Source organism: Hypomesus nipponensis, chromosome 10 (assembly GCF_054491055.1).
Source record: "Hypomesus nipponensis isolate SF chromosome 10, ASM5449105v1, whole genome shotgun sequence".
Taxonomy (NCBI): domain Eukaryota; kingdom Metazoa; phylum Chordata; class Actinopteri; order Osmeriformes; family Osmeridae; genus Hypomesus; species Hypomesus nipponensis.
This window is the reverse complement of record NC_140370.1, coordinates 10,457,013-10,473,347: the sequence shown is the minus strand read 5'-3', so window position 1 is coordinate 10,473,347 and position 16,335 is coordinate 10,457,013. Positions and strand designations below refer to the sequence as shown.

Sequence of the window (16,335 nt, the reverse complement as noted above, 5' to 3'; positions counted from 1 at the left end):
AGGACAAGTCACCTGTGGATTTCAACTTACATCAAGGTGCTGCTTCTCACACTTTGCTAGATAGGATCGTGTGCAGGATTTGGGACAATATTATCAAAAAGACCCCATATCCTTTATATCACTGAGTCCAGTTATGTGTTTGTAGTAAAATGTCTGATTAAAGACACTAACTATTTTTACTGTTTATATACAGGGAGAACAATTACACTGCCAAGAAGGATATCAGGGATAGTTAAAGGATTAGAGATGATAGGTTAAAATCCTTTTATTTGTATTAACTTGTATTTCATGTTGTTTTCTTTTCTTTTATATTTTTAGGTATGACATTTGTTACGGATATGTTCGAGAAAATAAAAAGGAGAATATTGTGAACTAATTGTTTATATTTTATCCATGTACACATGGATACTGTAGAACTTTGTCAACTGTCAACATTCTCTACTAAAAACATTTAAAACTTTTATACAGGGATGAAATGTCCCCAAACTTGAATGCTGTTTGTCTGTTTTCTTAATTTGCCTCTCTTTGTTAATGGGGATATGGAAGGCTTTAGTAAAATAATTTACAGTGTGATTCATTTCTTCCAAGACATTTCTTATGTTATTGTACTTACAGTAAAACATTTCTGTGTGACGTGGTATGTCCTTTAGGGTGGAATGTACATATTGTCTTAATGTACAGGTAAAGACAAGCCATGGTGAACTTTAACCTATTTAAAACCATAAACTTTAAAGTAAAGGAAACAGGAACCATGACTCCCTCCATGAGAACTCCCAATATGCTACCAAAAACAATGACAAACCCCTTCTCAGCAAGAACTTTTCAGTGTTACAAACATAACCATTTTCAGCTGTGATGTGCTATCTGAAGCAAAATAATGACAGAATTGTAAATGTATGTTTTTTTTATTCTTGCAACAGATTCCATATAGACTGTATTATTTGTGAATATTTACAAAGACTTTGCAGCAACATACATAGCATTTTGTGTTTTGCAGCATAAAACACTTGAAAAATATTAACAAAATAGTAATTTATATGTAATACATTGTGACTGGACAAATAATAAAAATACTGCAAATGAGGAACATATGTACATTACATAATTCACTGTAAACAATCTGTTCACACCTGAGAACTGTAAATCTGAAGGACATAACATGGTATAAATCTGTAAGATACTTCTGCCATATATTACATTTCACCACAACAATGCAAGGGTTATTAGGGTATTATTAGAGATTCTTTAACTTATTGACATTTACCCATTTATATAGTAAAACACCATACTCGGATTTGACACACCCTGACTTAATGTAATGACATAAAGAGTGAATGATGCTTAAACTGACATTTAACAACTCTGACCCAAGTTGAACACTGGATTTTGGTGTTTCAACACCCATTGACACTTCCCTGCTGTAAGGCTGTTAAGCCTGTGTTGTGCACCTCTCTTTTACTGTCTCTGGAGGAGGGGATCTCTCACTGAATTGCTCTTCCCAAGGTTTCTTCAATTTGTTCTCCTCTAGTGAGTTTTTCTGGAAGTTATTCCTTGTCTTTCTGGAGGGTTTAGGTTGGTTGAGGGGCAGTTCTATAGGCGTATGTGAATCCCTCTGTGACATTGCTTGTAAAAAGGGCTATACAAATAAATGTTGATTTGATTTGACTCTAACCACAGAGCTATACCCTCTAATCCTCTCCGTACCGTCGGTCACGTTCAATAAAAGTGGCTGCTTAATGAATACATTACATTATTATTAACAAAATTCACATACTTTGACCAAGAAGCTGATTAAATACAGCTGGCTTATCAGTTGAGGCTCTTAAAACGAATGACTGCTGAACAAACTATGCACTCAGACACAACTAAGAGCATCTGCTACTGCAGAGATACAAGAGAGCCTTTTGTTTGAACTCTGGAATGTTATTCAACTATATATTTCCACAAAAAGTATGTTCTCAAATAAAACCGTCATCTCCACTGGCTAGGCCTCTGGCTGGGGTGTACAGGCGACCAGATGCTCCCATGATAGATAGCTGATGGGATGTGAGCGTTCAAAAGGTGATCTGCTCAGCCTCATAGTCCTACTAACTTCTTATAGGTCCCAGGATACCAGCATGTTGAGCCATTAGATTAAGTGGTCCTAATCCTCTCTTACCCACACCCCTATCTCCTTCAGCCCAAGAGGCAGTACTCCCCACGCTCTCGGCTAAGGACAATAGTGACTAATACTTATATTTATATATTAGATAGATAAATACTGTGGTGTCACTAAAAGCCCCTGAACCTTCCTGATGATCTCAGCTATTTCCATGGTGCTCTGATGCGGTGAGTAAGACAAAAAACTCAGGGAGGATTAAGCTCTGAAAATTCAGCTTCCGTATGGACGTTTCTGAGTCCAGTTTACTTCTGTGTCTTGGTAATGCCCTCTCAACTGAACTATGAATCAAACTCCCATCACATGCTGGGCAAAGGAACCAACCCACGAACGAAGAAGTAAAATACACAGTCACATGCAACACTCAACACACAGGTAGAGATCGTACGGAGGTTTGATGGAGATGTTTCCAGCTCCATAGAGACTATCTTGTGAGTTAACTAACCACTGGTTTGGATAACCTCTAATCTACTGCTGCCTGGGTGCAGGTTGACCGATCTACAGTACACTTGGTTTTCCTCCCAAGGTTGCCTCAGATAGATGAAAGGTCATCTTGGCAGTCTGAGGCCCTGCGTGTGATGGGGCTGCACTTAGTCAGCATTGTGATCTGGGTGCTGAAGTTGTTGCCGTTGCTGCCCAGAGAGGGCTGCTGATACTTAATGTCGGCACCCAGTAACCTCTGCAGGAGCCACCTGCGCCACTTGCGCTTAATCTCAGCCTGTGCCTGGGGGAGAGACGGAGTGGTGGAGAGAGAGGAGAGGCAGGAGAAAGATAAACATGGACCAGAGAGGGACATTTGTCATGGAAGATGGCACAATTATAAGGAGAGAAAAGTCAAACTCAAAATTATATTTTTCAGCCCATTTTGAGATGTATTTATGAATGTTTATTCATAAATGTATTTACTTTTATTTTGCATGCAGTTCTAACTGAAGTACAGTAGTTATTTTGTGTTTGTGCGTTTGACTTTACCTCTCCATTTAAGAAGCAATACAAGACTGCAACTCCAAAACCCTGCAGGAGAGAAAACAGATGATAGAGTAGATTTTTCTAATACACGATAAGATAGATTTATGAATGGCCATGTGGACACAGCCAGTGCAGCTGTGCAAGTAATCCACTTTTTTTTGTTGGACAAATTATGTGATTATGGCCAAAGTTAAGCTAAGACAAGAATTTGCTTCTCTGAAGACCCTCAAGGGAAATCAGAATTCAGGACAGATAAGAATAAATACTGCTTTCATATCCATATTTGTGCTTGTGAAAGGCCATAGTATTTGGAGCAGAAAATGTAATCTTATACACAAGCTCATATTGAATTAGAATCTTAGTGTGTCATAGTTCAATGATAACATGTCTGTCTAAACTTGTATATCTTACATATCAGAAATGTTCTCCATGCTGCTCTTCAGTTTGTGCATAAGCATTAAGAGATGTATTCATCAAATTGGAAGGATTTTCAACATATTTTTTACATTAAGCAAATGTCTGCTTTGCATATGAGTAGTCGAATGGGGACTTTGAAAATTAATTTGTAAAGTTCATTGGAAGTTATGTTGGTATTATGTGGCTGTCTGACATTTGATCATTTTCAGCAACTACTTAGTAACTGTGAAACTCTATCCCAGTGGTCCTCAACCCTGGTACTCAGGGAACCATTTGTCCTGCATGTTTTAGATGTTTCCCTGCTCCAACACACCTGATTCAAATGCATGTTTGTTACCAGGCTTCTACAGAGGTAGATAACGACCCATTTATTTGAATCAGGTGTGTTGGAGCAGGGAAACATCTAAAACATGCAGGACAGGGGTTCCCTGAGGACCAGGGTTGGAGAACCCTGCTTTATGTGGTCCCTCAGGTTAGAGCAGGGGTTCTCAACCCTGGTCCTCAGGGAACCCCTGTCCTGCATGGTTTAGATGTTTCTTGGCTCCAGCTCAACTGATTCAAATGAATGGTCATTACCCTGCTTCCACAGAGCTTGATAACAATCCATTCATTTGAAACAGGTGTGCTGGAGCAGGGAAACATCTAAAACATGCAGGACAGGGAGACCCTGACACAGAGGATTGGAGAACCCTGACATAAAGGAAAACTACTTGTCAAGATAGCATTCTTAAACAGCCTTACCTGAAAAGACCCTAGAATAAGGTCGAAGACCAGTCTCAGTCGTGGGTGTGTGTCATCAGGAATGAAGGCAAATATTATGTAGTTGATCCCAAATAGAGGTATCAACAGCAGTGTCGACTTTGCCAGTCTCCTGTGCAATCACAACAGTTGTTAGAATCTATATCGTACAGCTTGGTAGATCACAAAAAGTATATAAATAACCATTATTATTAAGCTATTATACATTTTTAAAGCATTGATGTTATTGTGGTTTTCATTGACGGATAATACATTCATACAGGCCGGTTTTCTGTCATGTTTTTGATGGTAGCAAAACAATGAAAGTAAAGGTGTTACAATACACAAATGCATAAAGGAAATAGCATTGCAAATTGAAACAATCACATTAACAATGTTTACGATGCTCAATAACAACATACGAGTACTGATTTGATTCCTTTCTTCCTATGTCTCGACAATTTATCTTCTGGCGCAGTATCCGGATGATACAGATGAAGAGAATGAAGTTCACCTGAAGGTAGAAAATACATGTTTTATTCCATCACATTACGCAGGGGTGTACTACATGCACTTAATGAACTGCCCGTTTATGACTCACAAGTATGGTTGCTAAGATTGGCGTTTTAACGATCCACCAGGCATGGTTGTCAATTGTATCCCAGCATCTATATAGTAGAGAAGTGTCACATGCTCGCACACACATACCTCGGACAGGGATAATACAAATGAGAAAAAATATAATATATAAAAAATCTTTTATGCAAGGATTTATTTTCTCCAGGGTGTCTTTGCATATTAAATTACTATAAATAACCATCCATTGACCTTCACAGGTACTTGTTTTAAATACCTAGTGTAATGTTAACAGCATTGCCATTATTAGTCACAAACAGAAATTCAGACATTTTCAAGTTTAATAACTGGGTCATGAAATATCAATATACTGGTGAAACACTAACGTTCAACTGCTAGAAAAGGCTGAACTTACCCCATATCATTTGAATAAGCTTTAGTTATCACCCACGCAGTAATAAAGACAGCTGGAACACCTAAGAAGAACAACCAGAACAGAGTGAACTAAAATGGAGACTTTAATTAATAAGGTACTTCAAACCAATGTCTAGTAACACAAAGATATGGCAAATGCAGTCTTTTTTACTCAGACCAAAGGTGGCTTTTAGTTGGATTTGGTGTGAAAATACATAAAAAACAGGATTCCTAGTACTCTGGTGAACAATAATTAATTAATCCATCAACAATCAATTATCCTGGGTGTGGAAAGGTTCTCAATACCTACAACAAACTTTAAAATGAACTTATTACTAAATGAAGCTTTATAAAAACAGGAAATTGCTCCACTTGCATACATATCAGGTTAGTCCTCTTAAAAAGCCAAATCAATCCATCAAATGAAACTCAAGAATATTACAAATTGTCTGTACTACTCGCTATACATACCCCACCCTATCAGAATATACCACCAGAAGTACTTCTTCTCAGAGAAGAATGACACGGCCAACAGGGCGTGAAGGTACAGACCCTCCACCAGGAGCCAGAAATAGCTGGCCATGATGCCATACTGGAAGAACACAATCACCACCTTGCAGCCCACCTATGGCGAAGCACAGGACTCAATATAGGTCAGAAAATAAACATAAATCATTGTCAAATGAGAAGGAACAAAACTAAAATTATCTGTTGGTGCTATTTAAACATGACATGGTTGCAGGATTAACAAGCTGGTATTACTTGGATTTGTTCATGCAAATACATTTCCGTTTATTGTAGAAACCACATTCAGCCTCTAAATTCAGGTACAACTGCCAAGGTAAACAGATGTACAGCCAGTATTTAGGCTAATTGTCAGGTATTGTTCTACTGAGCCAGGGTGGATAAAGAAGTCTGGGAAACATAGCTGTGAGGCCTTCGTTCTCTGGGTCTTGATTCAGAAGAAATTATTTCTTAAACGGACATTTCCTAATGTCTCATTCGAAATGTTCAGTTGATATACTGTGCACTATGCCTATTAAATACAGACCATGCCTTGACAACTTCTTAATACTGTTAGAACTATGTACTTCTGAAGCTTGATCTGCTGTTGTACTTTTTAAATTGTATGTCAGTTTGGATAAAAGCTTATGCAAACTGAATACAATGTTAAAAGTAGTAGACAATACCTAAATTCTCTAAATCTTAGTCATGCCTCTAAGAGTCAGCAGCTGTGTTTACAGAAGTAAATGTTTACCTATAGCTTAGTGGAATAATGGGAGATAGTGAGAGAGACATCCTGAAATGCAGTATGAACTATCAGTAAAACCATTTTGATAAAAGCTCATTCATATACAGAAACAAATAGTTTCTGTTCTGTTACAGTTTACTGTAACAAGTACTGTACAGTATACACACTTGGTTTCAACTGGAACAAGGAAGATCAGTGCACTATATAGCTAAATTTGACCTACTTTTTGTTGTCGTTGATATTTACATAAAGTTTGTATTGGCTTTAATTCATAAAAATGGTCTCTTCCGCTGTGTCAGTAGGGTACTGTTGAATGTGTTTGAAATGTTTTGTTGTGAGGAAGTCATTGAACTATTTCTAAAACCTCTAGTGTGACTCATAAGCTCTCCTTGTCTTACAGGCACTTCTACCTGCAGGTGAGCTTCAGGTGATTTAGCTTTCAGCAAACTCTTGACACCCTACTGTGTGAATTCATTTAGCAACATACGTTTAAGAACTTGACAAACACTGCTACACCCAATTCTCCATATGAGAACACTTGAACAGTTATTGCAAAAGAAAACCCGGAGACAGAACTTGTCGAGTAATAAATCAGATGCTTGTTTGTCTCTGTTCGACTTTTACACAGAACACATGTTAAACAGTCAACTGTGGACCAAATTCAAAGACTATAAGAGGGAAACTGAATCAGGCAAGCAATGTACATTGGCTTTCCCTCCCAATCCTCTTCTTCTTTAGTTGTGATCTCCTCTATTTGAGCATGGATGTGCAGTCTAATTCAACCAGAGTTTCACAATAAGAAGGACTTACCGGCCCTGGTTGGCAGTTATCAGACTCCCCAACTTCATACAGAACCACATCCTTAATGAACACGGCAATGGCTTTCAGTATGAAGGAGACAAACAGGTTCATGTGGATGTAGTTCCTTGTACAATGTAACTTCCTGTTGAATAAAAGTTGTGAGTGCAAATTAGAGTTAAAACAGTTCGAGCACATTTAAGTCCATCAAAAACTTATCAGAGCAGCATGGGTGTGACAACAGACTGTCGGGCAGCTGTCAAAGCCTTGCTGCATGTCTGCCAGGAACTGTGTACAAACACATTGGGATCTGAGTCTGCACATCCTGTGTGCTCAGAAGAGCACAGACTGCTAGTAAGTCCAGAAATATGTGAGTTCTGCCATCGTAAAACTCATGGAATAAACATACATCACCTGATGTTTACTGAGACACACACACACACACACACACACACAGACAAAAACCATCCACATAAACAGATCCACGCACACACATTGGGGTGATCTGTTAGAGTGTAATAGAGTGTGAGATCCTTTAAAAGCCACAAAGGGAGGCCACTTAACCTCTGAGTAATGACCAACAGAGGCAGCTTGTACCCCACCCACCCCAATACACACACACACACACACACACACAAACACACCACAGTTACGCACAGTACAGTAAATGACGTGAATAGCAATTGTACCTTTTAGTGGTTGTGTTTATGACTGGGTTATGTTCTGAGCCTTCTTTGTTTGAGAAACAGCTAATGTCAAATTTTAACACGGTGTTCAGAACAAACTTACCGGTGTTAAATGAGTGTATAAAGAGACCATAAAATATTCATAAAAGTACACAAATAGGATGCAAAGTGAGAGTACTTTGGCATCACTGTAAACATGTTTAACTTGGTAAATATTCAAAGCAAGTAGCCTATGTAAGTAGAATAGAGTAGCACTTTCTTAGAACCGCAAAACATTAGTTATGATAATGTTGACACTCATCACTCTCTTCCATGCACAGAGAGAACACTTAAAGAGACAACTCCTTACCTGAAAGTGCACAGTATAATGATGGCGATGGTGAGGGAGATGAGCGAAACACTGTGGCCGATGGTATAACCTACTTTGACCGCCCAGTAGAAGTTTCCCTGAGGCACACACACAAGTATCACATGTACAAGAAACCTAAGTCATGTCACACCATCATGAACACACAGACTGAAGACAACAACTAATGAGTATACAGTACATCAAATGTGCGCGTAGCCTGCTCACTAGACTTCCTGTTCAGCTAAATGTAACATCTCAATAATGTGTGGGTCAAGTAAATATTTACCCCTCAAATAAGGCTCAGAAATGACACTTTAGCTCGAGTATATTCTGGCCCGTACAAGAATAATGAATCTGTAAGAACACTTGTTGCCATACCTACCGCCTCTTCACCTGTGGTACTATTCGGATTGTATCCACAATCCAACGCATAGGATTCTGGGTTGATCTCTGACCAGCCGTCTATAGTGCAGGTCTTTGACAGATTACCTGACAGAGGAATGGGAGCATTTTATTATGAATTTGGACAATTCTGTGAACGTCGTAATTTATCCACATAGCATGAGATTCCATTCAATAACCTAGAGTCTTAACTAGGCCAAACTCTTTTGTTACAGATTTGCTCATTATCTCAAAGCTTCAAAGAAACAATGAAATACTCCCAGTGAGGGGGTAGGAAAATTAGACCTTCTGTCAGTGATGTGTACAAGTATTACTATTTAGAATTTCTAAGGCAAAACTTCAGCCAGTTCCAATTATCTCATGCTGAGCAGTCTCAGTGGGATACCCGCCACTTAAGCAAATGGTGTCACCACTGCAGGCTAGCTGCTGGTCCCAAATGGCCTACTCTCTGTCAGACGAGTCCCATGTGTGAAGACTCAATCTGTTTCTTAATTACTCTCTGCCATTTCAGACAGACCAGAAGACTGTTGTGTTCATTGTAGCCATTTCTGACTGGCAGTCTATGGGGAGAACCCTGGAAATGGTTTATGTACAATCATGGGAAACTCCCTGAAGAAAGAAATTGCGTTCATTAGAAGTAAGACACTCTTATGGTTCTCAAAAATGCACAATACTGTTGTTAGCAAAGGCTGAATAATGCAACAGGAAAATAAGATATAATGAATTCTCTACAGTAAACTGTTTTTTTGGGGTAGATTTAGTCCTAGACATGTGACTGAAGAATGTGATTGAAGCCTAAATCAGGCTGGAATAAAATAATAGTGCTGCCAATGTGAGCCAGGAATATCATCAGGTATTGTGCTACCTAGTGTTGACCAATCCTTATCCTCAGTGATATACAGTTTTTATTGTTATTAGAGGATAGAATTGCTGGTATTGTTGTCTAGGTAATCCACGGTAATCCGTAGGCAATACAGCCTCTCACTCAACCATGTGATGCATATGATACAAAAATAGACGTGATGATAGTCTTTCCACACTATACATTTACAGTCAAAGAACATTCCAGTAGACAATCCTTCCTATCCTACCCTCAATATAAGATCAATCCATTTTAGATTAAACTATTCCTCCATAATAGTTTTTACTTCTTTCTCAATAATACTTTTTAGAAGCATATTGATGAAACCCCCTAAGCGTGATAACAAGTACCCGCATGTTGGATGCTGAGGACACAGGCTCAGCTATGCCAGCTATCTTAAACAGTGGGACAAGACACAGAGGGAGAGATAAGCCTCTGCTGTTTCAGTCCATGCCACCGCTGGATCTGCTCAGAATGAGGGCTTTCCAAAAGAATGCTTTTATCATCCACAAAACAAGAGCTGTGAGATTTTCGATGTCATGCACGACGACGAGTGAAGCTCAAGCGAGGTAATCATCCTAGTGCTGTGTAGTTTCAGTGGCTTTTTTGATGGGGGGGGGACTTTTCTCCCTAATATGAACAGGGCCCTGCAGGCTGTCATTCTTAACTGCAGCTTTACAGCATCTTAACATATCTGGGAGGAAGACTGTGATAAGAAGCCTCCAGAGAGACGACCCTCGGGGGATCTGGTGAGGATGAAATATGTTTGACAGAGTTTGAAGGTAATCAGAGTTTGAAAATATGTTTAAACACTAAAGGCATAACACACAAATCTAGAGTTGGACATTTAGATTGATAGATTGTGTGCTTTGGCCTTCAAGGTAAAAGGTTCAAATGCGTTGTGAAAACGTTAAGGGCTCCACCCTCGCAAGAATTTATGACCTGGCCCCTTGACTGCTTTGGCGCCATGTGTTGCAACGCATGTTTACCCCTGCATGGGCATATTAAAATGAATGGCTTCTGATGTCCAGTTTATTTGGCAATTGTAATTGATGGTGTCGGAGAGCTGACAAAGTAAGAAAAGCTCAATGGATTTATACTGTACACATGTTCTGTTTACAGTGCTCTCAAAATATCAAAGGCTTCAGACAGACAGTGCCTTGGACTTTCGTAGGTCACTACAGATAGACCCATTCATGGTCAAACCATACATATGGGCAGGTACTAACACTGTGTTATTCTATCTAGATACATTTTCATCTTAATGCATATAACTGCACACCTGGATAATTGATATACAGTACAGTTGACCCTCTACAATAAACATTTTCCGCAAAATGTTACAAGCCATGAATTAGTTCTACTAAATGGCTTTTTGACCCGGTCCTCTGCGCAATCTTACATGGTTTGCTCTGTGGGATTGTTGATCTTGTAACCCTTTGACAGATCAGTGAAATACACCTCTTCTGGCTGTAACCCCACATTCTCTCTAATCCTTCCTTTGGCCTCGCCCCCCTGGTCCCCTGAGGCCCTCTCCTCTCAGGTCAGACTCGCTCCCATCTAGGTCACATCACTAATTCCCAGAAGTTGCCTACGCTGTGAACCATCTCTGCCACATGGTAAAGACAAATACCGAGTCTCATGCCCCAAATGTGACATAGGAAATGGATAGTTTATGGAGACTTGGTCACCTGCACACTGCATACCAAATGTTGTTTATGCAGTTTTACCAGTGGGAACATCTATAGCTATTCACCTATCCAGAGGAGATTCACGTCATTCACATAATGAAGAAAATAACAAAAGAAAATAACACACTTGGATGGAAAGCAAGATGATTGTAGGTTCAGTGACATTTGAATATTTGACTAATGTAATGATACAAATGGAATACAACCAAAGCCTAATGGATCTCTGAGCTGATAATTAATCTTCCAAACCTGTCAACTTTGAATAAACAACTGCCTCGGATGCAGCTTGAACTATTATCCTGGTGATATTGTGACAGGAATGAATGAACAGTTGACAGATAAGACAGGGTTAAGTCAAAGGAACAGGGTTAAGTCAAAGGAACAGGTTTTCAACTGCTCAATCAGACTCCCATTCAGCATTCTACTTTCAAGTCAACGATTCCTTAAAAAAACATAATTAATAATTACAACTTCCTATCAGACTGCTAAATTAAAGCACCCTTGACTGAAACGAACAAACAAGCAACAGAGCAAAAGTTTCAAAGTGTTCACTGGATTCATTAAAGTCAATTAGGAAACTAGGATGTTGTGCAAGTCTTTTTGAAGCTGTTATAATAGCTGACATCACTGGAGCTAATCATTTATAACACACAAACACTGAGTTGTGTATGACATGAAAAGCATTTCCATGGTGTTAGGGTTAGGGTTGAGAGGCCATATATGTTGCCCTACCCTTGCCCTACCCTTGTTGCTTTGCAGGAACCATTCTTTCCATGCCACAAAATAGTTTAACCTCTTTTAAGAGTAGAAACAACAACATACAGTACAAGATTCAACAGTAGTCCAATCTTTTTGTGGTTTGAAAACATCATTATTTGTCATGACACTTGGTGAGACAGGGAGGGGTCTGGAGCACCTTGAACTGATCATCTTCCCAAAGCAAGAGATTATTATACGATGCATGACTTCACCTTTTCAAGCCACCTGTCTTTTTAAAACACTCAAACACACGCACACACGCAAACATGGTTAGAGTCTTACCCATATGGAAATGGTTAGTAAAGTAGGTAAAGTACTTGGGACAAGAGATGGTGACCACTTTTCCCACTCTTGCACTGGGCCAGCAGGCCACTTTGTCCCACATCCCGCTGCAACCTGGGAGGTGAAAGAGAGATTGAGAGAGAAAGAAAAAGAAAGAAAGAATTTCAAAACATGTGAAGACATGCACACTACATCTAGCAATAAAAAGAAAAAGCCCTGTCTTTCATAACAGGCTACATTGAAAACACCAGTGTGATTAATGAAGTGCCATGGCACAGAGCAACTGAACTCATGTTATTTAGGAAGACTGTGCCAGAGTTTCCATGACAGCAGATCCAGTCTTTCTCAGGTCATGTAACATAAGCAGATGCTGCAGCCCCTAGACCTACCTCATGACTAATCTAATCAGGGATTTTCCTGCATAAAACACTTTCATTGACTTATTCACAATTGACTGTCTCAACCCAAGGGTTTGGGTCCCACACAAGAGAAAGTAAATGAGAGGATCTTCAGTGAAGACACTGTAAATAATAATTGCTTATTTCATATTGGGGAAGGACATTTGTGTGTCATGTCATATTACCCAAAGGACGTTGACATTTAACTGACAAAAGTGCTACAAGGCAAAAAGCTGTCTAAATTAAAATGGCAATGAATGGCTAATGATTGTTCAAAGGACATGGGAAACCCCAGTGCATCTTGCCTATAGTACATTTGGCACCTTGGAATAAACAAACTTACAAGGATTTTTTATTATTTCCAAATCATCTTGTAATGTATTATCACAATGCAAAAGAGTTCACAAGATCTCTTGACATTTGTATTGAATCCAACTATGAAATTAGAGTGAACAAACTTAATGATATCAGCAAATTGATGCAGAAATAAAACACTTTTCCCTAAAACATTGAGGGCTTTCTATTGTATTGTAGTTTGCACAAACTGTACCTGATGTTGTGTTTTCCATTTGAGCCAGGCATTCATCTCTTTCCCTCTCAATCTCCATCATGATGTCACACATCTGCAGGCTGTGCATCTGTGGAGAGAATAGTCTTTACATCCTCCAGTCTGTCTATCCATATGTCTGTCTTGCCATTCTTTTAACTTGTGTCTTGGGTGAACCACCACAGTCTGGTTTTCATAACAATGCATCACAATACAGATGCTTGCACCATCAAAGCAAAAATGTATCATTTTAAATGAAAAATGCCAGATCATGAAAAACATGGATTCCTGTGATCAACTTGATGGCGTGCCATAGATTCTCCCACCAAACACACTGCAATGTACGCACCAACCTCCTAATGTTGATTTACAGATTGAAAATAATTTTACCATTGTGTTTTTGGAAATACCTAGGGAATCATGTCATAAATCATCAGTCATCGGTTCAATTCATCTGCAGCTGAATCCAATTTTGCTCTCTGCGTTGATGTTCATCATCAGAGCCTATGTTCTCTCCGCCACCATGGTCCTCCAGAGAACCTGGAGATTTATGGCCTTTACTTAGGTGGATGAGCTTCTCCAGCGAAGGCATTAATCAAACGTGTGCTGTGGCTATTGTTAACCACAGCACCATGTTGGGTCCATATGGCTTGAGGTTCTCCTTCCTCTTCAAGGAGATCCTCCATTAGGGCCAAAGGTAGAGCCTGGGTGTTTGCTTTTCATGGGTCCTACGGCTGTGAAACTTCTATTTTGCACTTCTGCCATCTCCCCACTAGGACTCTAAATGGGTCAGTTGTTAATTCCTGGTTAGATAATAAGGGTCCTGATGTCCTTCTGGGCAATTGGCAATGAAGAGCAACGAGGAGAATATGTTGGGTTGTAGTAACACTACAAAATCATAATTGTTGTCCCCATAATTATTGTCATGATCTTGACCACATCCATCCTCTCTCTTCAGCATCATCTCTAAACTGTTCTCCTTCCACCTACTCGGAAGTACAACGTGGTGCACAATAAACAATAAAACGGATGATGACTGCATCTAAGACCAACCGCTCATATTGATATGATAGTTTAGTTTGAGGGGGTGGTTGACGTGCAAGCCAGGTTAATCAAAGGAAGTGCTAGGTCTGAAAGCTAATGGTGAATCACCAGTGTTCCTCTATAGAATCTCCATTGTAATCAAGGACACTAGTGACAGACTGGACATCCTGCAGCAGTGGCACACAAAAGAGGTTGTTGCCATGGAGTCTTATAAAGAGGTGAATACCAATACACTGTAGCATGACTTCAACGAGATGAAAAACAGCCAATATGGCTAAACTATTTGCCATTTTGTTAGACTAACACACTAGGTGGGGAACGAGCCATTGTTGTAAAATTAAACACCGTTTACACTGTCGGATTAACTTAAATGTGAAAGTGAAAGAACTGATAAATCAATACAGGGGTTTGTTCACTATAAAACACCCTTCAACTTTTGTGATATGTAGGACAAACCCAAGGAGTCTACTGTACAAGCACGCAGTCAGCTACAGTGACAGCCATAGGGCATTCAATAATGCACATTCAAATGACTGTAAAAGTAATCGATCAATACAGTTTGATTAGTCAGCATCTGGTAGCTTCACCGTTATGTTCAAACATTTAGGCTGCCAAGAAAGGGAACGCGTGCTATCGAGAGGGTCCCGTGTCAATTTCGGTCGAAATTTGTTTTAAAATAACATCGTAAAGCATTAATTTTACAAGCGAAAAATATGTTTATTCATACTACTGGCAGCTTTGTTTAACGCAAGCACGACTTTATACTGCAACATTATGACTCGACCAGCTGCTACAGCCTGCAGACAGCCTCACAGCTCTCACGCGCACCAATCTTCTACAGTTTGTGCGCGCTTCATTCTATGGCCCTTGATAAACTTGATTCATTTGTGGCCGAAGTGGGCTAGTCGATACAGAAAATATCATAAGGACTAGTGTCCAACAATTTTTTGGGGTCTTTCTAAAGATTTAAGTAATAATCAGGAAAGTCTGCAGACCCAGTCTTTCCTAAATAAATCGTTGACTTCATCACAGCACGTGCAGCGTATTTCAAGTTCAGTTAAACAAAAGCCATCAAAAGGAATTGTAAAAGTATGCTCACCGTTCCAAAGGTGCAGAACAATGTTAAAACGAAGAAACTTAATGAAACATCCATTCTTATACAGACAAAAAAGCAAGTTCGGCTGGTAAACGGTTAAATGTAATCCTCCCGTACAAAACAACTATTCGCGCCACGTAGCTTAAGTTTTTTTGCAAATCGCTGTAACTTTAGATAAGTCTCTAACCAGCAGTTGATACCCTCGAAGATGAGTCAACATAGAGCTTCCTCCTACTCAGACCCTCCCTATTTTGACACTAGTCCACCATGCCCACAAGCCGCTTGCACCCAATTGGCAACTAATGAAACGTTAACGTAACAGGTGAACGTCAGCCTCAGTGAGAATTTGCGCCACGAAGCCACCCTACAAATGATGCCGTTTGTTCGGATTTGTTTTTATACCTCTGTCTTTGGGAGTAGGGAGCGGAGAAGAGAAACATGCATCTTCACAGGCAGACTGTTCTAATCAATGATTAGGCTATACATGTAAAAAAAGAAAAAAAAAAAGAAAAAAAAACCTATAGGATGAGTTCAGGTGATGTGGGACATCAGATTATTTAAAATGTGCAAAACCGACATCCATTGATAGCTATATTCAGCATCGCTGCTTCATGGTTTTGCTGATTACATTATTTAGAAAATATCTGTTGTAAATTAACCTGAATTTCATCTGTTTGACAGTCCTGTATAGGTTGCTGTTTATGTGACATATATACCATCCTTTTGGGAAAAGGTGTCTATGGACATTCTCACCAGCGTCGCAGTTCGACTGGCTCATCTGGGTGGTTCTGTGGTTCAGATGTCCCCCTTTTTACATGGGCACGTGCACACACAATACACATAGGGAGCTGTGAGAGTATAACTTTTCTTGTAACCTTTTTCCTCAAAAACAATATT

The 16,335-nt window shown here is 39.4% G+C and overlaps 1 protein-coding gene across 1 annotated transcript; it reads right to left on the bottom strand.

The window, feature by feature from the left end:
* Positions 1 to 817: 817 nt before the first annotated feature.
* vipr1a (vasoactive intestinal peptide receptor 1a) lies at positions 818 to 15,674 on the bottom strand. Its single transcript, XM_084706641.1, has 13 exons — positions 15,442 to 15,674; positions 13,302 to 13,389; positions 12,354 to 12,467; positions 8,740 to 8,846; positions 8,358 to 8,455; positions 7,335 to 7,467; positions 5,744 to 5,897; positions 5,274 to 5,334; positions 4,884 to 4,950; positions 4,705 to 4,796; positions 4,286 to 4,415; positions 3,131 to 3,172; positions 818 to 2,882 (listed from the first exon to the last, which is right to left on the bottom strand). Exons 1-13 carry the CDS (start codon positions 15,493 to 15,495, stop codon positions 2,691 to 2,693), a joined length of 1,332 nt encoding a protein of 443 aa, XP_084562767.1. The 5' UTR covers positions 15,496 to 15,674; the 3' UTR covers positions 818 to 2,690.
* Between the last annotated feature and the right edge of the window lie 661 nt (positions 15,675 to 16,335).